General features: G+C 31.0%; 1 protein-coding gene across 1 annotated transcript in view; it reads left to right on the top strand.

The window, feature by feature from the left end:
• Positions 1-451: 451 nt before the first annotated feature.
• LOC123694874 (suppressor of lurcher protein 1-like) overlaps positions 452-25,781 on the top strand; it is a 151,948-nt gene continuing 126,618 nt past the window's right edge. The window contains exons 1-3 of the mRNA XM_045640478.1: positions 452-490; positions 16,446-16,512; positions 21,787-21,964. Of these exons, the coding sequence (XP_045496434.1) occupies positions 467-490; positions 16,446-16,512; positions 21,787-21,964 (269 nt within the window). The 5' untranslated portion in view covers positions 452-466. The remainder of the gene's footprint in view (positions 491-16,445; positions 16,513-21,786; positions 21,965-25,781) is intronic.

The following is a 25,781-nucleotide window of genomic DNA, read 5'->3' on the forward strand; positions in this document are numbered from 1 at the left end:
TATAAAAAAAAGCTTTGGTGATTTGAAAATTAATTTAATATTAAAAATGCGACATACATTATAATATTAAGTTGATGGTTAAGCTGCATTTCAAAAAACAATTCCATTTTCCCGGCAATAGAAGTTAAACCCAAAATAATACGAGTCTGAAAATTTGCAAACAAGGTGAAGTTTCGAGTTTGAAACAAGAGTAACTAGACAAAGAATTTTATATGAACGGCTGGTACTAAGTTATAAGATGACGCCATAACTACAAGAGCGACACACTTTGTTGGAAATTTCAAGGAAATTGCTATATTTCCGAACAAATTGCGGAAAGTGCCGCTCTTCCTTTTTCCACTGAAATTCCTACGATGTTATGTATAACGTGTACCTTGTATTTTATTATTTCATGGGATTAAGATATTTAATGTTTTATGAGATTATAATGTATCGTTTTGTTTACAGATAGCGATGAATCTCCGCTATGGCCAGTAGCACTGTGATGCAGGTAAGAACACAACTTTTTGAGTTTCATCATCTGTTCACATCACTTGTTCTGTTCCTTATAATATATCTAAATAGTTTTTACATATTTCTCTTTATTAAAGAAAATGTTATTCGTGTAACACTTAAGCATAATGTACTGTCGGAAGAGCGAGATGTCCTAACACAAGCATTTAATTGCTTAAAAGGATGTCTCAATGACTGTAAAATTGTAATCATATTTGTTACAGAATATTTTTTTCTGATTTTTTGATTTTTTTGATTTGATCATCATCATCATCTGTGGCTCTACAGCCGCGAGCGGGCTTTGGCCTGGTCCAGTATATATATTTATTTATTTTTGAGTTTAGGTTAGTAATATTCAAATATGATAACATAATATTGCAGCATTGAAATAAATAATCTTTCAAAGTGAAATGATGACTACGAGGAAGAATAGGTATATGAATAAATCTATCTTATATTTACCTAAATATTTATACCTATTAAGATGAGATATATTATTTATCTCGGACTCAGTTCGAAGAATATTTTATATTTATCTGATTATTCAGATTAAATATAAAATATTATTCATAGAAATCATCGATATTTTGGTATTAATACGCCCAACAGTTAACTTAGAATTGCGAATTATTATATTCCCAATATTATCGCGGAATACGATTGTAATAACAAAAAATCCGAAATAACATTAACAAGTTTTACGAAGTTCTGCGAACTACATTATCCTATTCATAACAGTTAACCCAAGTACGTGTTACAATATACTTTACATTAAAGTATCGGTAATAGTATACAAAGTTAGACTATCACTTTCTTCTCGGAAAACTTCACAAAGACCGTTATCTATGAAAGTTACAAACAAAATCGACTTAAACTCGCGTCGGACGAAACAAACGATACTTTTTCCAATATCTGCCTCGGCGGTATTAAAAGTGTGTTACGCCGACCAATTTTATATTATAAAATGTATTGAGGGTTTTGTTAGCTATTTTTCTTCTAATTATGGTTAATGTTGTCATACTAGGTTTTACACACAGCTTCACCTGCTTAGTCAAGAGTCTACGGTCCTTTCATTTGGAATGAGTTGTTTTACCGTAGTACAAACCTAACTTTAGCCTCCTACCTGATTTAAAAATACAAATATCAATACATACCTACTATAAAATGGCCCGCGACGTGAGAGAACAAATACGAATCTTAATTATTATTAAGAGCATTACTCTTTGCTCGTACTTATTACAATACCGTCATGGTGTGACATTAATGTGACGTAATAATGATCATCATTTTAATGAGCATGATATAAAATGTTGGAGTCGTTTTTAAACCAATTTTTAATGATGATTATTTAATATTAACTCGTGCCTGTATTCGTTTAAATATAAAATACAGAAAGTTTAACTTACATACACCTGTTTTAATATTAATTTAACTCAGAGCCTTTATGGACAGGTACTCTGAAATGCAGTTTAATATATTGTATATTACGATACGGATTATGTAAACTATACAGTACATACGGGAGAGAAAAGGCAAAAGAGAATAAAACATGTCACGTATATCAAGACAAGGAATATTATTTCTCCAACATATAACACTTATATTACATAAAATAATAATTCCTGTCTTTACTTAATAAAGTTATAGTTCTTTTATAACACTTTATAATGTATAATATGGTACAATTATTTTCAGAAAAGATCTTTCGTAAATAAAAGAATGGTTACATCACTGGAGTCCAGGCATTCTGCTCCGAGTTTTATTTTCTTCTCCATAAACTTTAAGAAACTTATAACGAATCTAGATTTAAAGAATTCCGCTTTAATTAATTAGGCTCTAGTTAAAACTTTAAATTGGATAACAATTTAACAAACTTTTTAATATTAGCGTGTTTACAATCATACTATGTACCTATATGCTTTTGGATTTAAAAGTATTGTAAAATAAGTGCTGAGAGACGCTTGTTACCAGTTTGCGTGATTTCATTACCTAAACTTAATAAAATAATATCAAATAGATTGAATCATACTGGTACATTTTAATTGAATTTGTAATACATTTACAAATTCAATTATTTTTTTTTTATTAAAATAGAAAGTATTGGTGTACAGTAATTCAAATGTTAGAATATAAAACAAACAATATACCTACAAATAACGAAACAATATAATGAATGTCTTTAATTTATAAACGAACTACGAATCAATAACCTAAAGACAATAAAAAAGTATTAATTAATACCAACTTCAAACTTTAAATTTAAACTTTACGTCGATTTAAAATTTAGATTAAATTCGCATATTATATCGTGTAAAATAATTATATACTACGCTAGTCAACTTGAACGCCGGTCAGTCGGGTCAAGAGACTTTATTTATTAAGTACTTGATCCCTTTAAACTCTTCATTGTATCCACACGATCAATTAGTACTCGTAAATTACATTCATTTAACTGAAATCATTGGTTTATTTTAAAGAGATATTAATTTTTAAAGAAAAGCTTGATTGGATTTTTAGCTATGCCGTCGTTCGTCTCGTAATGTATGTATGTTATATGATTAGCTGAAGATCTTTATGTACTAAACTTTATGGAAATCTTGCCAGCGTTTTCTAGTAGTAAATAACTTCAGATAAATTAGTATATCTATTACTTTATTTACTATGCACAATGTATTACAAATCTGCATTTTCCTTTAACCCTAGAAAGATAGTCTGCGTCAAATAGACTCCTGCGTTTTCGAAATATAGCTGTATCTTTTTAAATGTCGCGAATCCATAACTGTGCGTTTAGGACATTTCATAAGTCACTGAGAGCTATGGTATACGTGTCAATAAAGTTAATGTAACCAATTTTGAAATATAACTACTACGTGAGTCAAAATTACGCATGATTATCTTTACCGTGACTTTTAAGATTTTGACTTCTATGGTAGTTTGAATATTTTTTTGCTTATTATTACTGCATATTGTGACTTATGTTAAAAATTTATTTTTTTACATATTGAAGCAAATATAGAAAACAATTGAGGATAGAAAATTGGAAGAATATTGTATACTGGCCGCTCTTATTCAAAGCGATGAAGGTCCCTATGAAGATACCGACAGTGAAGCAGGAGGACCACGCAAATAAAGACGACGAGCAAAGTGACACAGAAGAAGCTTTTCCCGATGAGGTACAAAACAAAGATGATATATTACATTCAAGCAAAAGGCGGAGTAGATGCATTAAACCGAATGTGTACCCTGATGTCCTATAGTAGGAAGATAATGTTATGGCAAATGGCTTTATTTTATAGAATCATTAAAATTTCCTGCATATTGCATATTAAATTTATAGCCACAATGTTAACTATAAAGCACAAAAACATCTGAGTCAAAAAAACATGAAATATAGAAGCATGGAACTGTCTTCTTTGGTTATGTGTGGGCGTTTAGAATAACCAGCTTTGAGAAGATATTTGCGTGATAATATCTCCAATTTGTTGCCAAATATAGTATCTGGTACATTGTAAGAAAATACTGACGAAGCCTTCAGTAAAAAAACATATTTACTATACTTTTTGTCCTTCTGAAATATGACGAAAGGCAAATAAATAAGTCCTGCAAAAAATGTTACATTGTTATATGACGTGAGCATACGTTGATATGTGCTAAAGTGGTTTCTCACTAATTTTTCATATAACTATATGTACACCATATACATAAAATATAAAAAAGTCTGATAATTGTGGTAAAAAATAAATTTTTATTAGAAATAATACGTGTTACAAGAATTGTAGATTTAAAGCAGACTTTGAATGTTTTCTTTTTTTTATATGTATAAAAATAATTATAAATAAATTATTTGTAGTATTAATTATTCTAATATAACTGTAAATATATAATGACTTAATATTTATAGAAAAAAAATTAATATACCTCGACTTAGAGCTAACTAAAAACCATGCGTAAATTTGACGCATGACTATCTTTCCCGTACTACTCAATATGATTATCTTTCTAGGGTTAAAAGCCAAAATATAATTTAAAAATGTTTGCAGTATTATGTTATTACTCCACAGTATTTACCCATTTTCACAATTATTGAGATTTGTATGCAAATATTTCGTACCTAAACCTCTTTAAAACTATTCCACTAACAACATAGAAACTAAATTAATAGAACATAAACAACATAACACAGAGCGTTGAACTTTCTCGTACCTTTTGTATCGCCGTGCTTGTAAAATATTTACCTGCGCGAAAACGCATCGAACTTTCTAGAATTTCAACACAGAAAACTTCGTGTAAACAAGCATCAGTATACGTCGATAAATAAATCCACGTTTCCTAGCAATAACAATCTTACACAGTTTTCTAAAATTTAAGATGTCACTTGATATAAAAACAAATTATTGGAGATTTGCCAGAATTTTCCATTCCTTTCCCAACTTTACTTGCATACAAAAAATAATTACTAATATATAAACTTCTTAATTTACCCTCAAAAGTATGCCAAGAGTCAAGACTGAATAAGTCGATTATTGTACTGAAAATTCTTTTGAAAGTTAGATGTTCAGATGAAAATGTTAAGCTTAATAAGAAATATTCTTTAAACATCTCCTTTGAAGCCTTTTTCAGCGTTGCTACTAAAAGCTTTTTTGTTGTACATACAACTAGCTACACATTGAAATAAGTCCTTGAAAATAGGTTGATTATAATCACTTAAATTAATTTTGAAAGTTCTATACGATTTTAAGTATTTATAGTTCCAGTAACTGATTATAATCTACCTATTTTGTTACTTTTCTGTTTGTACCGTGATGTATATTGCATATTAAATTTCTTCTTTGAGTAGTTTTTCTTGCGTTTTTTCTTGCATCTGAGTGGATTAATTAAATGTTACTTAAATATTACAAAAAATAATCGTCATTTTCAAAAGGAACATTTTCACTCCATTGGACAAAAGTGTACGTGAAATTTCTATTGTTTGTCAATCCACTAAATGGCTTTTAGTTTACGGAACAGATACAATTTTTCTCCCTACTTCGACGAATCTACGATGAATCCTTCTCTCATAGTATATAGACAGTGTAGGTCTATAGACAATATTATACAATCTAGTACTTGGACCTTAAATTGTATTCTTAATCTACCTCTTGTTATTTTTGCCAACTCTCTCAATCTTTATTGCCCTACTGGAGTAAGCGTTAAGCTCATTGTTCACTTGGCAATTGGTGAGGGTTTCAAACATATTTCAATAGCACAGTGTGACCGTAAATTTAGTTGGACTGTGGACAAATAATTCGGAGAGCTTGTATCCTGCCAACTTCACATTCTACGATTGTACACGAGAGACCTATGGAGGCGGTATTGCCACTAATTTAATGTAAAAGAATTGTATTTAGTACGTCTTGAACGGAAATTGGTAGCGTATTTCTGTGAAAGATATTGTGTAAGTATGTATGTTTTTTTCTAGGACATAAAAGGTACGTAATCGATTTAAAATGCAAATATGTAACGCTTCAGTCGGTCTCCTCACAAATGTCCATACCATATTTTATAGAATCTATGTTTCGTTATTTGTATAACAAACAATTCTTTAAGATTGACTTTATATCATGTATATTTTACGAACATGTAATGAATGCACGTTCATACGATCACAGAATACATAATAGTAGCTAAACGCTACAGAACGGACACTCTCCGCCTCCCGCCAAAATTAAACATTTACCTCACCCCGCACGATCAGACATGTTATGGTACCCATTTCCCCGCAAGGACGATACAACGACGTCTTTAGACGAAACGCAACGAAGATTGACAACATTAATCAAATTGACTTAAAGCAATTTTATTATTTTGGATTTGTGATTATCGTTTTTCGTAGAAAATGGTTAGATATTGTGCTGTTTACGGATGTATTTCATCAGAAAAACGCGAATTTTTTTTACGCTAGTCACAAATGTGCCAACCATAAAGAGTTTACACACACATTTGCAGTCTCTACAGTGTGACTGTCAAAACTATAATTTTGTATGGAGTGTCCGGGGCTTAGATTACAAAATAAAGTACAGATGGAGCATGACAACCGCCCGTCGCCCTTGTCAAAGAAAATACGAAATCAAAAACAAATACGTCGCTGCACCAGTGCTACAGCGCATAAAGTGTCATGCAATACGTCAAAAAGGGTTTGAAATTTTAGTAAAAAAATGCCGTCTTGTGATAATAAAACGCTGTAAAATTTGTTCCCGAAAACAAAAAAGAAGATAAAACATCGTTTCACAGGTTTTCTGTAGATTATTTGGCTGATTTATTTCTTTAATACGAATAATAATTTTACAGATATGAAGGAATACAAAACTTCAACGTATGTTGCCAGTATTTTGAAAATGAATTTGCCATTTTTCTTGGTAAAACGGTAAAATGGTTAAAAGATCTTCAGGGTAATGCTGTTGGATTTTTCGATCGTGAATGTGATTATTTGTATAGTGCACTAAAGGTTCATGATAATTATTAGATTATTTTAATAAGCATAATACATTATTTTGTTAAGTACTTTTATAAAGCTTAAAAACGTCATAGTCGTTTTCGCTAGCGATTTAATTTATGTGAACTCCATGATGGATATGATGAAAATAAAATGTCCCGTATTCTCGACTAAAAACTACCGCTATTCGTATTCATATATTATAAAAAATAAAAACTAATATAATTATTATAGTTAATATTGAAACTTTTTTTATGTAATTTATTTAATAAAAAATTGAATACAATTATTTTGTCCATATATAACTTTAGTAGGCAGGTACTTTATGTAATAAAATAATTTAAATAAAAATTAAAACTTGACTTCTCATTTATGTATATAGCCTACGTCACTACCGCCACTAACATAATAATTCAGATCATTGCAATGAAACCTCACAACTCAAAATCGGTCCAACGGTTTATACTGCAGGGCGTGTCAAAGAAATATTATACATACATCCATAAACTCGAAAAACATAACCCTCTTTTTTCCGTAGTCGGGGAAAAATTTGGCAAATTTTTCAATATCTGGCAACATTACACGCACACAGAAGCACCGTGTACGTACAGTGCAGCGGCGAAATGACAGCACACATAGCTTTATTGAAAATGACGATAAATTATTCGGTTTAGTTCGGCAACGCTCCATCTGTCTTTTATTTTGTAATCTAAGGTCCGGGGTATGATACGATTATCTATAGCATAAAACAAATACAGACATTTATAATTGATATTAAGCAAATAGAAAAAACCAAATACATATAACATGTTTAAACTATCCATTACATTTGGAATACACATCTAACTTTGTAAGGTACTAGAACCACCACCAAACATAAAATCTACGATATACTATCCACTATCGTACAATTATTCCACTCAGAACAAAACTTCTATTCCCTAGACTAACGCGTAATTAATTACTAATTTTCCTCATAATACGTGGATGCTTATTCTCAATATAAACAAAGGGAAGATAATAAAGAGGGAGTACTTTCCATTTACATAATAAAGGATATAAAAAGTACAAGCACTAACTTTTATATTCAGCAGTTACATTATCGCACAGTTAACCGCAGATTTAACGACGTCTTTAGGTGCTCTAACTTCTCAGGTAATAAGGACAATTTATTGTCTGAATTAAATTATCTAGGTACGATAAATAATTAAAATACAGCCATTTTACTGGAAAAGCAATTATTAATATTAATATCGTTTTCAGACTATATTTGATATCTATATAAATTGTAATCAAAGGTATCTGTATCACTATCACCCAAAAAAAAAAATCTTGAAAATACTTTAAGAAAAAACTGTGATAAGAATGAGAATAATGAACTTTTTGAATTGGAAAAAAACGCTTTCGTTAAATTTTTTAAGTCAGTACTTTGTTCTTGTAAAGTATGTTTGTTTTTTTATCGACTATAGGGAAATGCTTGACTAAAATATCGCCTGATGATAACCTAACATGTTACACGCTTCCGTAGACGCACGCGTGTCGTCTAACCAAAGCATGCTTTCACATCTATTGCAATTTCCTTAATTATTATCAGTTGTCACACCTCCGTTGCCGCTGCAATGAGTACAGCAAAAATAGTTAAACTAACTCCATAAAACCTTTTCCATTAGAGCTACATGAAAGTTGTAACAAACTTTGGCTCCACTTATTTAATACCTCACTCAGACATGTATTTTATACACTTGCTAAAACAAGGTGGTAACTGGTAAGGAACTTTCCCTAGTCTTGATTCATATAAATCATAAGCTTGTGTTATGAACAATTTTGTGCACAATTCTGACACGTTTTAATAAGTGTTAAGAGTCATGTTTCCTCTCCCTTATCAATTTGGTTAGTAGTTATTATTATTTCTTGTTTTAACTGTAATAATATGGGGATTTTTTTACTGCCTTTCTTAGTTATAAATCGAAAAAGATATGGTAGTATCCATCTTTACTGAGTGTTAATAATTCGATCTCAGACAATATTGGCATGATTAGGATTTTTTATGCCTGCGATTTAGAAACATACATTGTTAATGCATCTTAGAAGCCTATAAATTGCGTATAATATAAGAAATAATAAAATGAGTTATGAGTATACCTGTAAATAGTATCTATACTAAGTAGGTATCACAATACCAACATTCCTATAAAATAATTATATCCACGAATATGAAAATAGCGTTAATTTATTTTACGCGAAGCTGATGACATCATTTTTCTTGGAGACAAATGATTTACCGCGCTGCCCTTTATTACGTGAAATTGTTGCTTTTATTTACAATTGTAACTTTTATTATAGTAATTCCCATTTATATAATGTGTTTCGTAAATTACGTTCATTTTAAATGAAGTATATTTCGTTTTTGTTATTTAAGTATGCAATGAGATAATAAAAAAATACGATCAGTGAGTTAATTACATTTTTAGTATTAATAGTGATTTGTAAAATATATTTGTTATAAGAAACATGTTTAGAATATTTCAAAGCCTTTGAAGATACTTTTATGCTAAGGTCGTCAACAGCTATGATTCTAGTATCTATCTACATAATAATAGGTATATCCTACAACATGTCTATCATTTTAAGTCGTGAAGAACTAACAATCGAATACTTGATTAGTCTTATTATCTCAAGAAAAAAAACATATTTTTCCCTGAAAGACAAAGAGTATAATTAAAGCGGTGCTTGGCAAGAATTTCGCTTGTCAAAGACAGATTGCAATTAAAGAAAACATGCATGTGATAAAAATACAGACGGATTATTCTTAAATAGACTGGAGATTCCTTTAACCTTAGCTTTGAATAATTAAACGTTTACAATACGGGATGTCGGTCACAAACGCACTAACCTCTCTCAAAGGTTACAATTAATGCAAAACAGAATTGCATTACACAGTGTACTTTCCACAGAGGGATCTATTAAGACGAGCATATATTTACTAGTGGTACAGAGCATAGTTACATAGAGGCGGCGTAACCGCTACGCCTCTATGTGGCTTACGGTAATGGAGATTTACTGACTTTCAGGCAAGGGCATCTACCCCTAATGACAGTGGATTCTTTCATTTTAACGGTAGATCCGTTACAGAGGACACAATTGCTTAATGTGTTACGGTTATAGCATTACCTGTGTATTATGCTATTATGTTTGATTATGCTGTTAGTAAGTTCGTTTATGAAATTATCTGATTTAGCAGTGTATGTGTTTATACAATGAATACGTATGTGAAAGCTACGTGTGATCATATTTTAAAAATGATGTTGAACTTCAAATAATCAAATAATTTATCTTAGTAACTGTTAATTGCTTGTTAATCTCTTGATATCCTATCTTAATTAGAATTTATATGTTTTTCAAATTAGTACTAATTATTAGGAAAGGTAACCATATCTATATTTCGGTTGTTTAGATAGAATTGCCTAATAAAAAATATCACGATATAAAACTTTTGTAAACGCCGCACAGTCGTTTCCCGAAAGTGCTTATATCTCGTCATATAACCATTAAAGCCATATTGGCAGGCTTTTATTGCGCAACTTGCTCACACTTAGCCTGACACATCGGTACGTTTTTATTCCATATTTCCAGATTCCCTTCAAATTTCTTTTAAATAAAAATCAACACACTTATACAGCTGCTCTTTGTACATCTCTGTTATAAGTTACTATCTCAAACATGCAACAAACTATATTTATTTTTATTTACAATAGTCATTAGTCATTAATTCACTTATATGCAACTAGCGACCTGCTCGCGGCTTCACCCGCTTTACCCAATAAATGACATTATACTAAAACCTTCCTCGACTACCTAAACCGCATCAATATCCGTTGCGTAGTTTTAAAGATTGAAGCATCGATAGCAACATATCGATATAGAGCTGTCTCTACTCTGTAGTTAGCGACTTTGTTTTATGTTGTCTAGTGATTTGGCGGTATCAAAAGTGATCCTAAATTAAAATAATGAAGCGGACACGAAACTGAGTCACGATTAATCTCTATTTCGGCTCTAAGAACGCGATTTATCTCTCAAATTAAGTATTTAAACAGCTGGTCCCTTAGAAGGTAAATGATTAAAATAGTATAGTGCGTTTAAACTCGTCTCGTTTACTCCGGAGATACACGTTTCACTGATAGCCACCTTCGTTACTGCACTTTGTACTTCTTCCGCTCCATTTAACAGCGTTTGTTTTATTTTTAGCTCGCTTACTGGATCGCTAAAATGTTTTTGTTCAGTCAAAATTTAATGTAGAATTCTAATAGCGACACATATTTAGCGAAGTGGGACACTAAATAATAGTGATTGTACATGAAGTTATCGAGTTAAATTTATTCTATGTTACCTAGATACTTTTCGTATAATATTATTATATTCAATATTCATACTTTATTAGAATGTGTAATTTTCCACAATTTTTATTTATTAATAATTAAGGAATATAATTTAGAATCAAGCCATTAAAAAGCCAGATATTAAAAGACAAGGTTTCACACAATATATCTATCATGTAACAAATATGCACAAAATAATAAATAAATATAAAAATTGCTAAAATTATATTATTTACAATCGATTAGCGATTGAAAATGTTTTATTCGATCACACTAGACTAGACGAACAATGCAAACACAAACAAATATTTGGATAATTAGCACTAATTACCAATAAATAATAACGCATTGAATACTATGCTAAATTTAACTATTCTATAATTACCACTCATCATAATTAATTAATAGCTTAATGTGTTTCGTCTAATTATAATATAGTGCGTGTCAATACCGTATGGCAAATAATGATCATTTTATGAGTTATGTATCTAATGTTAGTGTTAGTTTAACAAATTATTACATTATAATTTATGGAGTTTGTAGCCATAGATACAGATAAATTATTAAAGTTGGTAAATTATATAAATAGAAATAGACGCGAGAAAATATTATACGCATAATTCAGTGTCGCTTTCAAGCTAAGTCTAGGAAATTAATTTTCAGAGAGTTCTACTTTGTTTTTATACCATGGATACCTACCTTTGCTTCTCATCATATTTTTTAAGAATTACACAGCTGAAAATAACAATATCAGTTAACACAATAATTCGAGTATATTCATTATTTTTTAATACTCTGTATCCCAAATATCAAAAGACTTGTTTTCCTGTTCACCTTCTTGTAACAAACAATAACATTGGCGAATCGAATAGCATAGTTTTATCCCGGACAATAATCGCAGATACGATATATATAAAACTAACACGTTCATACCGAAAAAGGAAAGTTGCGAAGAACCCAGGATCATAACAACGTAACAAATCGTACCATTCATGAAAATTTATTCCTGATAGTCACTTAAACTGGCGACGGACGTGTTAAAAATACAAACTCCGTGGCATTTACTTCACTATAAAATAAAACGGAAATTTATTTTGTCGGCCCGCAGTCGAATTTTAACTACATTGCAGCCGCAAATGCTTAAAACTTTGTTTTGGTATAGCGGTGCACTAAAAAATGGTCCAGCGTATGTCACATCCAGAACTAAGTTCCTGCTTTTGTTAAGCTCTGTTTTAATTAGTCTACGTCTTGTATTTTATACGGCGGATTCTGTATTTATTTAACGATAAAACTTTTTAAGGCTTCTATTAAACGGGAATCCTTTGTTTTTATAAAATGTTCAAAGTTATTAATTTCGAATTATAAATTGATTACCGTAATTATTATTTAATTATGGTTTTTTTGTGTTTAGAAACATCAAAGTATTTATGTAATAAAAATATCACTTGGATATTATTAAGAGAACAATCAATCAGTTTACATTTGCACGTAAATAGGCAACATTGTTAGAATATTAACATTAGCTGTTAATGTTAATACCTCTCAATGTCGTGTGTGTAAAATTTTGGTGTGGAAATTTGGAAAATATGCCTCAATTAGAATGGTACATATTATGAAATATTATAAACTCATATTTCTTCCGAAATTAGAACTCATGTTATGAATATGATTTTTTTTAGATAGAAATTTATTATTTAATCAAGTCACAATGCCTGAACGGATCTCAATTTAATTTAGCACGACTATAGGCTATTTTTATCCATCTACCACAAGAATTTAGCCGCGGGCTCTAACTGGTTGCAAATATATACTATAATATGTTTGTAAAAGTTACATACAAAATTAAGTCACCACTGAATTACAACCAAACATAAAACACTAACTAGAATCGGTATAATTTAGCATACAGATAGTTTATCACCTGGAAAGTACAAATAATTTTGTCCTCAGGCCAGCGAATCTGGCTATTCCAGTACTGTAAAACAAAAATCGGAATAAGCGTTGAAACAGTCAAAGTAGAAAGTTACACGGATTTCTTTCGTTCAATTTTTGCAGTTTATCCGCATCGAATACAGGATTATCGCGAAATTGTTTTTGTTCTGTATAAAGAGATTATGAGTTATGACGTTGTTCGGAGTTTTGTTTAATAGTGGGTTTTCGTTTACGCTAGCTGTTAACTAGGTCAATGCCTTCTACTAACGTTGAATAAGTATGTTTTTGTATTACTTTTATTGGAAATAATGGTAAGTTTACGTCATAGCTTATTCATTTATGACATAGTTTTATATGAATTTAGTGGTAGAGACCCTAAAATAACATGTATTCCATGTTTCCTTTGGTTAAATGTTCAGTCTTTTCCCTTTTGAAGGAAAATATAAACGAATAAATGTGTGTAGGAACTTATGAGTGGCACACACCTTAAGTTTCCAATACAATTTTTTTAGTAAAAGTAACTTCTTGATTATTTTTATTCGTATGAAAGAAGCCCATTTTCCCTACCTACCATACATTCAATTTCCTTTAGCGATTAAAGTCTAAAAACTTATAAAATCGACCGACAATAATTTCTATTCGACCTTGTATTTTAAAATAATATTATGTAACTAATATATTGCTATTTATATTCAGTAAAGGCTCTTTTTTACATTGTTTCTAACTATTCCAATATTAAAAATTAGAATACACAAGTAGCTATGTATAATATTCTAGTAATTTACCACGAACATTCTCCAATACGTCTCTACAATGCGCTTGTGTGGAATGCTATGTTTTCGACTCATCACTAGATAATATACAATAGTCCTTTGTCACTTTGTGAATTGTAGTTTCGAATAATTGTTATATAAAATATTGAAAGAAAAAAATTAAAGATATTATAGCTAGTGTTATTATCCTGTAGTCGTTAATTATTATTATTTAATAGTGCTATTATTATAATAATAAAGCTTAGCAATATAGTGTGAGATTTACATCTCTATTGTCTTTCTGATTGTATCTTGTAATTCAAGAATGCCTATTCGGATTATACTTTTTAAATCATTAACCTGAATACCAAAACTATTCAACATTGAAATAAACCAAAACAGCTAGAATTGCCTATCAACATACACCAGAAAATGTATTCATGCATTTCTAACCCAAAAACATCTACTCCTTTCAAAATTATACCAGAATATGTACTCATATCGTAAACCTCACCACGAAATGTGTTCATAATTTACTTAAAGCTTGATGCTATAATAACTAAATATCACTGAGTACATTTTAGCGGTCGCGAACTTCATTAAAGGCAAAGAGGAATTTTAACATAATTCACTACTTGTATTGTAGTCGGCGCGCTGTAATATTTTCACCGGCTCTTTATGAAAGCACGATTTTTCTTCAATATTAATAGCAATCATTTATAATACTAAATAAAATTCAACACCCATTTCCATATTATTTATAACTCGCATTTGTCCGAGCGGGACGGTTATTTGTTTAGAGTATAATTAGATTTTGTAATTTCGCTACCTAGTAAAGTCATTATCAACAGCTGTTTTCTTAGTCGGAATTGAATTATTTTTTTTACAATTAATCATAAAATAATTAAGTACTTAATATTTTGGATAATTAAGTAAGTGAATAATATAATAATTGTAAACAGCAATTTTTTTTATTTATAACAACAATTTTAATAAATAACAAGTGTAAATAGAATTTACCCCTTATAACCTACTTCTCAGGCAGAATGTAAGAATCATATTTTTAAAAAAGTATACGAGGCCTCGCAAAAAATACAGTTACATACCTTTTTTTTCGTATGAAACTGTAGCGTGTAAGCTAAATTTCCTGTATTGACTTTAAAACGAAATTAAAGAAAATAAAATATTATTACGTTTTGAATTTATTGAACCCGCATCCTTCGCGCCATTCCGGGGCGGATGCCTAACCAACTCAGCCACTCGTGACCCGCCTGAGCAATCGAATTTATTCTATCCTTTCAGTTTTTTTTTTTATGTGTCTTAAGGGACACACCGCGCGCCATCTATTGAGATGATTTAACAACCATTTCAACCAATATGAAGCACTTTTCAGTGAATACAATATTGTAACGATGGAACACGACCTTTTCTTGAATTTATATTTTTTGGTTTTTATGGCATTCAAATGCTTTATAAATATAAATTTATAAAGGATAGAAAAAATTCGATCACGAGGCGGGACTTGAACCCGCATCCTTCGCGCCATTCCGGGGCGGATGCCTAACCAACTCAGCCACTCGTGACCCGCCTGAGCAATCGAAAAAACTGAAAGGATAGAATAAATTCGATTGCTCAGGCGGGTCACGAGTGGCTGAGTTGGTTAGGCATCCGCCCCGGAATGGCGCGAAGGATGCGGGTTCAAGTCCCGCCTCGTGATCGAATTTTTTCTATCCTTTATAAATTTATATTTATAAAGCATTTGAATGCCATAAAAACCAAAAAATATAAATTCAAGAAAAGGTCGTGTTCCATCGTTACAATATTGTATTCACTGAAAAGTGCTTCATATTGGTTGAAATGGTTGTTAAATCATCTCAATAGATGGCGCGCGGTGTGTCCCTTAAGACACATAAAAAAAAAACTGAAAGGATAGAATAAATTCGATTGCTCAGGCGGGTCACGAGTGGCTGAGTTGGTTAGGCATCCGCCCCGGAATGGCGCGAAGGATGCGGGTTCAAGTCCCGCCTCGTGATCGAATTTTTTCTATCCTTTATAAATTTATATTTATAAAGCATTTGAATGCCATAAAAACCAAAAAATATAAATTCAAGAAAAGGTCGTGTTCCATCGTTACAATATTGTATTCACTGAAAAGTGCTTCATATTGGTTGAAATGGTTGTTAAATCATCTCAATAGATGGCGCGCGGTGTGTCCCTTAAGACACATAAAAAAAAAACTGAAAGGATAGAATAAATTCGATTGCTCAGGCGGGTCACGAGTGGCTGAGTTGGTTAGGCATCCGCCCCGGAATGGCGCGAAGGATGCGGGTTCAAGTCCCGCCTCGTGATCGAATTTTTTCTATCCTTTATAAATTTATATTTATTACGTTTTAATAATAATTTGTATTTTTCTTGTTTCAGTTCTCAGCAACACTGATTGCATTGCTGTCTATTCATGTAGTGGATGAAGGGCATGCTGTGAATCCAAGTAAGTGTATTTAAAATATACAATACAATGTCTACAAAGACATTGTATTGTCTATTACAGTAAAATTCGATAAAATTTCCATTGAAAAAACAGTCTATATATAATTTCATGTTCTAAAAAGTAATCAATAATCGTATCGTGTGCGTATTGCACAAGCCATTCGTGCATACTATAAAAATAAAGAAATTTACCTAATAGCATCTTATTTTTAACCGACTTCAAAAAAAAGGAGGTTATCAATTCGGCCGGTATATATATTTTTTTTTTTAATGTATATACACCGATTACTCCGAGGTTTCTGAACCGATTTACGTGATTCTTTTTTTGTTCGATGCGGGATGGTGTCGAATTGGTCCCATAAAAATTTTATTCGGATAGGCCCAGTAGTTTTTATTTTATGAGCATTTTTGTCTGTACTCGATGACTTAATTTCAATGTAGCAAGTAACTTTGATTCACTTCCCGGTAACCGATTGAGCTGAAATTTTGTATACGAATGTAAATTGGATAGCGATGAAACATTATCATGACATGGAGCTGATCTGATGATGGAATCGGAAGGTGGCCATAGGAACTCAGTAATATATTGACTCAACTTTATCGAGTTTGGGCTCGTTTGATTCGTGTTGAAAAATACACTAAAAAGTATTAAATAAAAATAACTGCGTTAAAAACAACCGACTTCAAAAACGGAAAAGTAAGAAATAAAAAAGATTTGATATTATTAATTACTACATATTATTTTTATGTGCTATTTATTAAATAGGTTTGAAGTCGGTGCCAAACACTAAGCACTTAGTATTAAGCCCATGCACCGACATCAAACCTTTTTAGTAAATAGCACATAAAAATAATATGTAGTAATTAATAATATCAAATCTTTTTTATTTCTTACTTTTCCGTTTTTGAAGTCGGTTGTTTTTAACGCAGTTATTTTTATTTAAGTTTGTTGTTGTTGTTACTTATGATGTTAGCTATCTTGTCCTGCGAGGTTGCTGGTTTTTTACAAGTAACCCTGTATAAAATAAGTACTACGAGCCCTACAACATTTAATCCACTCTTAAGGTATATTCAATTTTAGTAATTTACTAAAATGTAATATCAGAATGACTCAGTAATACCACATAATAACCTGTTAATAACACGTAAGTGCTACGTAGTCGTGATAACGTATTAACTAAAAGCCTCTTCACTTCATATTTCAGATTTATTAAATCTTACTTCACTACTTAATCTTTCGCGGATTTAATATTGAAATGTGGTTCGTTATACATTATTTATATGTAGTGGTGGATTTAATATAACTTTTTATGAATAGTCCTATGTAAGTTTTTTACAAGCAGTCCTTTTTTAAATAAACGCGTAGTTCCAAAATAAAACCATATTGATATTGTGTTCGAATCATCTTAAGTAGGTACTTGTATGAAATGCATATTGCATACTAATACCAATTTACCAGTAAACCAATAACTAATAAATTATAATCAATGCCATGATTAATATAGTTTTCGGAGCTACATACAGCGCCCAAGAATCCTTCAAATCCCGGATAATTCTGAACTGTATTAGACATAATCAAATGCACGTGAATATTCATTGGTGCTGGATTTGAGAATATTAAGCTTCATCGAGGGCGCTTAAGTTAGGGAAGTGTCGATATTAACCTATTATGGATATAACTAATAGAGAGAATGGGCATTTCTACTCGTTATAATAAAAATTTATTGAGCGGTATAAGAGAGCGCTACTGTGGTTTTAGGAGGCCGGTTCACATTTGTGTTCGGCTTTGTGAGGGAATTTCGGAGGATTACTGTAATCCAATATACTAGTTTTACGAACAACCTGTGAAAAAATACTGTGTGATGTGTCATATACATGTGAAGAAGAAATAATATGGGCATAAAAATAGATACATTAATGTCCTTTATGTGTCTTAAAGAATGTTTATCTTATTCAAAAGCATAGCCACAGATAGACGGCACCAAAACATTCGTTTAGATACTTCCAAATACACAGATTGATTTTAGTGTAAATATTTATATAAAGAAAACTCGCTGAATGTTTCAACAGATTGTTTTACATCAAGATATACTGACCCTTTTATAAAAATAAAAATTCTAGGAATTCCTCAAAATATGTATTTGAAAAAAGATAAAACGGGCGGATAATATGAGGGTTACCTTTATATACCTTTAATCCTTACACTGCACGATTTTGTACTGAAAAAATATATCAAAGTACTTGGTACTTGTACTAGGTACTTGTCTTTTACTGAACTAAATAGTTTCCTCTCTATTTCAAATTATTGAAGCTCAGAAAATAATTTAAAGTAAGCTGCGATGCAACTAGCAATCCCATCTTGGATAATAATCACTCTCACAAGTGCTTCGTCAAGTTTAAAATCATAAATATCATTTTAAACACACACTCGACATAAATCCAAAAGTTTCTAATAACAGAGAGTGCCTCACTACAAATAAAATATGAATGTCGGCTGTGTAATGCTTTTTCCTAGTCTACAGTCGCTTATAATCCCGGCTTTCCGTTTCGTGTCAGTCCTTTTATTAAAATTCTATTCTTTGATTCTACTCAGAGACTTGACATTTCTTAATAAGTTAAGCCTGCTCTAGTTGGAGTAAATCGTCTATTGGATTGGCGTTTTCTAATTGAGATATTTATTCTGGTGTGAAAACAATTTCTAGTAGCTTTGTAAGATCGAAATAGTAAAAGCAAAGAAGAATTGATGTTATGATTTAATGTGTGAAGCAAGAACATGTCAGTCATTTATGATTGTTAAAATTTTGTTTATACATATTATGATATTTGTATGAAGTAGTTTAGTGATGGTATAAAGCTACTAATACTACAAATATATAGAACTAGCTTTCCACCCGCGGCATCGCCCGCACAGTCAAAGAAAAACCCGCATAGTTCCCGTTCCCGTGGGATTTCTGGGATAAAACCTATCCTATGTCCTTTCTCGGGTATCAAAATATCTCTATACCAAAAATTTCATGCAAATTAGTTCAGTAGTTAAGGCGTGATTGAGTAACAGACAGACGGACAGAATTACTTTCGTATAATAATTATAATATTAAGTATGGATTTTGTGCCGCGCCGTATAACATCTGACCTCTAATCTATAGTCCAACATGCCACGCTTCGCATACCTTTCAAATATCAGTATGTAAGTGCATGAATAAAGTTAGTCGATGCTGAGGTTATTTATTGTTGCGTTCGACCGACTGACTCCGGAAATTGTGTGGGTTTGATCCCAGACCAACTAGTTATACTTAACGGTTGTACTGTTTTCAATTTCGAGTTTAGTTTGCGAGTGTACGAGGATTTTCTGTATCCCTGATTAAATACATTTTGATACAACTATTTCTCTTGAACGGAATTTTGCTTGTAGTTGTTTAGATGTAACGATTTGTTTTATGATTGAAACAAAATATCATTTTACTATTATTAAAATACTAGCTTACCGCCCGCAGCTTCGCCCGCTTTGTATAAAACCTAATAAATTATATACTATAACCTTCCTCTTGAATCACTCTATCTATCAAAAAACCCGCATCAAAATCCGTCGCGTAGTTTTAAAGATTTGCTTTATACTATGTACCTAGTGATTTATATTGTTAGTTTATATTTCAAAGTTAGATATAGTTTTAGATAATTGTAGAGTAGGCGTATATCAAATAATATAAATAGCATACAATTCAATTTTAACGTTTTTATTATGAAGTTAAATCCAATCCTACTAATATTATAAATGCGAAATTTCTGAGAATATATATCTATGTGTATGTAGAGATGTGTATGTAGTTATGAATGTTTGTTCTTTCACGAAAATACTTCTGAACCGATTACAATGAAATTTACCACACATATAGAGGATAACTGGGATTAACGCATAGGATAGGTTTTATCCTGGAAATTTTACGGGAACGCTAACAATGCGGGTTTTTCTTTGAAAACGTGAGCAAATCCGCGGGCGGAAAGCTCTAGTTCTATATAATATCACATACAATTATTAACTGGTGTCAATTCAAGGGAACAAAGTATAAAGAATTTGTTAGAAAAAGTACGTATCTATGTAATATTTAATAAAATATACTATAGATAATACCTGAGAAGACATGGAGTGGATGAGTAAAATTTAGTACCTAGGGAGACCCGGTTAACACGTAACTTTTGACACTTCTTAATTTATATGTAAACTTGATCCCGATAACATGGATTAAGACCTTAATTTCCGTACAGTCTGTTTTAATCTTGGATTTAACTATAATGTTCATTAAAGATTCAACGCTTATATCGTTAAATCATATTATTTAGTTCATTAAGTTGATAATATAAGAAAGTATGTAATGTCTTGAAAATTAGGAAGAGTTAGAAAGTAGTCTGAAATCTGTAGCTATAATAATTATACAATTACAACAATTATTAACAATTAACATTAACAATTATTGTTTGCGAATTGCGATTAAAATCTTTTAATCTTCTAATCTCTCTTAATAAAAAGATAAATCGCGATATGATAAAAAGTAGAAGCTTATATCTCGCAGGTATTATAGGATTAAAGGGACAGCTAGAAAAGTTTGAATCCTATGTTTCTAATTGAAGGCAATATTAATCAAGTATTGATTCGATGTGGTCATCTGTTTTCTGTTATACGTTATGTCCATTAAAAATAATGATTATCGTTGTACAAAAACAATGTCTTATTTCATCGTGGACCAAGAAACCCAAAGCATTCACTAGACAAAGCGTTCAACTCCATACTACACAATATGTAATATGTTTAGTAAATTTCTTGAGCTTGTATTTCTAGTGTAAGGGAACTCCAAGATAAAGTTTCGGATTGAAGTACGGTGCAGTACAAAATTCGCTTAGCTCGCTTTCAATATCGTGAGCTGATTTCTAAACTTTTAGCTCCGTCAAGCGACACGCAATTGAGATTGATTAGATTTCCTTTGAAACTTATTAATGTTAGCGTTAGACTTGAAACTTTTATAATATACCGTTAGTGAAATAATAAGGAAGTTTCAATTGTGACGATGAAAGCTAATAAATGGAACATAACATATTCCCAAAATATACACATTAATTATTTCAACTCAATTTTGACTGCTCTCACTCAAACAATGACTTGACTAAAAGTGGACTAGAAGTAGGACCACCAACTGAACAAGATTGCTCCTAAGCTGATTCAGCTCAATTCAATTTTATCGTTTATTTCATACTGCATATTAATGTTGTTTCTTATCATCAGGTTGTTCGTGTATCCGCTTCACGTCACCACAAGGCAAGGAGCGGGGCACATTCAGCAGCCCGGACTACCCTAGCCCGTACCCGTATAACCTCTGCTTACTGTATACCTTCCTTGCCCAGCCGCATCAGATCGTTGAGCTTGTATTCTCTGAATTTGACGTCTATAAGGAACATCTTGAGTAAGTTTCTATTTTCTATTATGACATTGTATAGATATAATTGTGTTGATATTGAAAGTAGACTAATAGCCAGCTTTATTACTACGTAGTGCATGTACTTATAAGTTTATGTCCCCATTAAATTTGAGATGGTCAAAAAAAATTTAAAAAATTATGAGTGTTATTCACACCTGAGTAGGTGCCTCAAGAATCTTGCAATATCTATTTTATTAAAAACTACAGCATTGTGTAGTTTTATTAAATCTTCAATTTAAATGCTCTTATCAATTACTCGAGTAGAAGTAATCCTGATTTAATTTACGAGTAGCGAGGACCTCTTTATAAACCGGTCTTTGAACTTGTAATCCTGCTTCGCTGATTATAGCAATGATTCCTACTTCAGATGAATATATATCATAGTATTAATATGACTTGCATTGATAACTATAAAGTATCGCTTGCTCATTTGGCCACACCGCAAAAGTTAGTAAAAGCAGCCTACTTTCTAGCGTAATTTATCTTCGATATAGATGGCAAAAAGCTAATCGGTGGCATGACATCCGCCAAACTTCGACACCGAGATTACAGAAGTTGGCCACTTCTGGGCCGCTACTTATAACTTACGTGACGATGTGATATTAATTAATTTCCTAACTTTCTTTTGAACTTTAATTGGAATGTATGGAGAAGTTCTGAATAACTTGTTTGCGAAATATAATTAGATTATGGTGTAAAGCTGGAAATTTGAGAGTTAACGGAGCATTTCTTTTGATTCGCTTTGACTTTCTTGTTTATAAAATTCTTGTTTATAGGTTAAAGGAGCATGTATAACATGACATCTTAGAGGTAGAATAATGTAGAGTAATAAAAAATAACTGTGACTGTTAGGTCTATTGTTTTATTGTTTACTAGCGGTCCGCCCCGGCTTCGCCCGTGGTACTTGTTTACGTTTTCTCTACATAAGAATATAATATCCTCGTACTTCAAGGAATATAATAAAAAAAGAATTAACGAAATCGGTTCAGCCGTTCTCAAGTTATGCGCTTACCAACACATTTTGGGATTCATTTTTATATTGTTTATACGTACGGTCTTTGAACTCAAGCAGTAATCTAGCATTTTTTTTAATTATACTCTTTATTCTAATGTCCTGGAAATGTGTCCTGTATTCAAGCACAGGTTAAAGAGAGTAATTAAATAGCTATAATTAGCTATAATCTTCTGATGTCATAATATTTTTTAACTTCGAGCTAAAAAATGGGTTGGGAATTAATAAAATTTCACTTTAAATTCATATTGACTCATCAAAATACTTATCCCTAAGAAAACTAAGTTCTTGGACAAACCCAGCCATTTCGCCTACTTCTTAATTATTCCTTTACGGTGAAATCTTTGACTTTTAGGTCAACGAGTTTTTCCTTTCCATTTTCCGCTCATTCGCCAATGAAATCGAGTGAATTAATTTGGAGATCGTATATTCTGTTTGAGTGTAATTGTATTTTATTGAACAGCTTTGCAGCCGATTTATAAAGATTTTCTGGTAATATTTAATGTTCTTTATTCATGAAATCATATTCGTTGTGTTTGGTTTTCCGTGAGCTTGATAATGCATTTAGAAATAAACCTTTTTACTGATTTAAGGGCCGATTTTTCAATCCTTGGATAAAACTTATCCGTCCAATAAAGTATTACACGTATTAAAATGTCACGTAAACTGTCAAATACGGGCAATTAGAATACGTTTTTAAAATGGCAGTTTTATACATTATTCGACGAATAAGTTTTATCCAAGCATTGAAAAATCGGCCCTAAATGTGTTTTTATTTTATGTAATACACTGATTTGTAACAATAGACAATCGTATTATTTTTATCATATGATTATAAAAAAAAATACAACTGAATTTATTATATTACTAAGTAATATTAAATCCGTAATTTAATCGTAATGTAACTGAACTCTAAATTACATTGGACTCTCTCGGAAATAATAATTTGTAAAACGAGTATTGTGGTTGATGATTTGTGCGATAAATATGAAAATGTATTAGGTTAATCTTATATTAATATTTATAAATCTATTATATTCATAAATCTCATAACCATATAAATATCAAATACAACGATGGTTACGAGTTTAAATAATTTATATTATCACATTATTAGATCAATATTATAGTACCTAAATGATTATACAGATAGTTTTAATTATTGAACTAGATGCAAATTGTTATTTGTTTGATATTTACATTAGTTATTTAGGTAATAAAAATATATTTTGCTAACAATTTGCGTTTCGTACTGAGGTTTACTCTGGTTTTTCTTAATTTAATATATAGCTACATGAACATTACCACAAAAACCATTTCTGCGAATACTGAAGGGTTCTTAGAAATAATGTCCACATTAAGATCCAGCGACCTTTTAACACAATCCAAGACAGGCTCTTCGACAAATTTCGTTAGGTATGTAAAAATGTTATGTTACGTATTTTATTATTTATATTTGTATAAGTTACCATATTTGTTTTAGTATATTAAATTAACTTTTAATATGACTTCAAGAGCGCATTCTTAAGAAATCAAAAGTGAATGCAATTTATTAATCGAGTCTATTATGAAAATCCACCTAGCACAGATAATCTAAAATAAACCTAAATAATAATTCAAACAATGCAATCGGATACAAGATGCAGCATCTGTCTTCATCTCAAAAACAAATGGTCTTGATTAGGAAATTACGTAATTTATTCTCTTCTCCGAAAAGCACGCATTCACCCAAAAAAGGATCTGCAGAATCTCAAGGAAAAGGCACTCGGCTCTCATAAACCTTGATATTTCAACAAAAGGGTTAATTCAATTAACATTAAACCAGTCAAGTGCTATTACGTTCTATGACCTTATAACGTTTTACCATTCATGCCTTTGAATATATCTTCATTCAATAAATTAGGTCAGAAATGTTTGATCTCGATTCAGATTGAGATCGTGACACCGCATACTGTTACATGCTTGTTACATGACATAATAAATACCTATTTTACATATTATGCGAACTGAACCGTATGATATTTATTTATGTGATAATAATGTAGTTTTATTTTCATAATATTTATTTATGGTTAGCTTGGTAACTTCGTAAATAATTCAAATATATTTTTTACTCAGAAATGTGATACTTTTTGACGGATTTAAAAACCGATTTATAACAACAGTTAGTCAATTATAATATAATATAGATTCTTAGGAATTCTACTTGATATTACTATTAATTCACAGAAACGTTTTTGTTATCTATAATTTGTATTGAATTCATAGATAAAGTTTTGAGAGAATTGTTCGTTGAGTTCTTTATTTAATTACATACTACATTACATAATTAAGTTTAGCAAATTTCTAAACCATATTGTTATATTACTAACACTTAGCTATGTAAGATAAGCTATATAAAAGCACATTGAAAATCCTGAATTATTAGTAACCTTTATTGAAGAACATCTTACACAATCGTCCTAATGTGTACAAAATAAATGCATTAAGTCACCAAACAAACTAGTGAATTAAACTGTAAATGTAGCAAAGAGTCCTTGGGGAACGATTTTTCGTGACCCAAAAACAGTCTCGCGATTACTGTTTCTCTGCATTCCCGAATCTCTCATTTACACTTGTTTTGTTCCCAAATTATATGAATGTCGAACTTGTTTTGCGTGTTACAACTTATATAATAGGCGTAGTTCATCGTCATTATACGAGGAGGAACACTTTAAAATTTTCAATTTATTACCTATATTTAATTTATCTACAGCTAATTATAATATAATAGCTGTTCCCCGCGGTTTC

The sequence above is a fragment of the Colias croceus genome, chromosome 10, assembly GCF_905220415.1.
Source record: "Colias croceus chromosome 10, ilColCroc2.1".
Taxonomy (NCBI): Eukaryota; Metazoa; Arthropoda; class Insecta; order Lepidoptera; family Pieridae; genus Colias; species Colias croceus.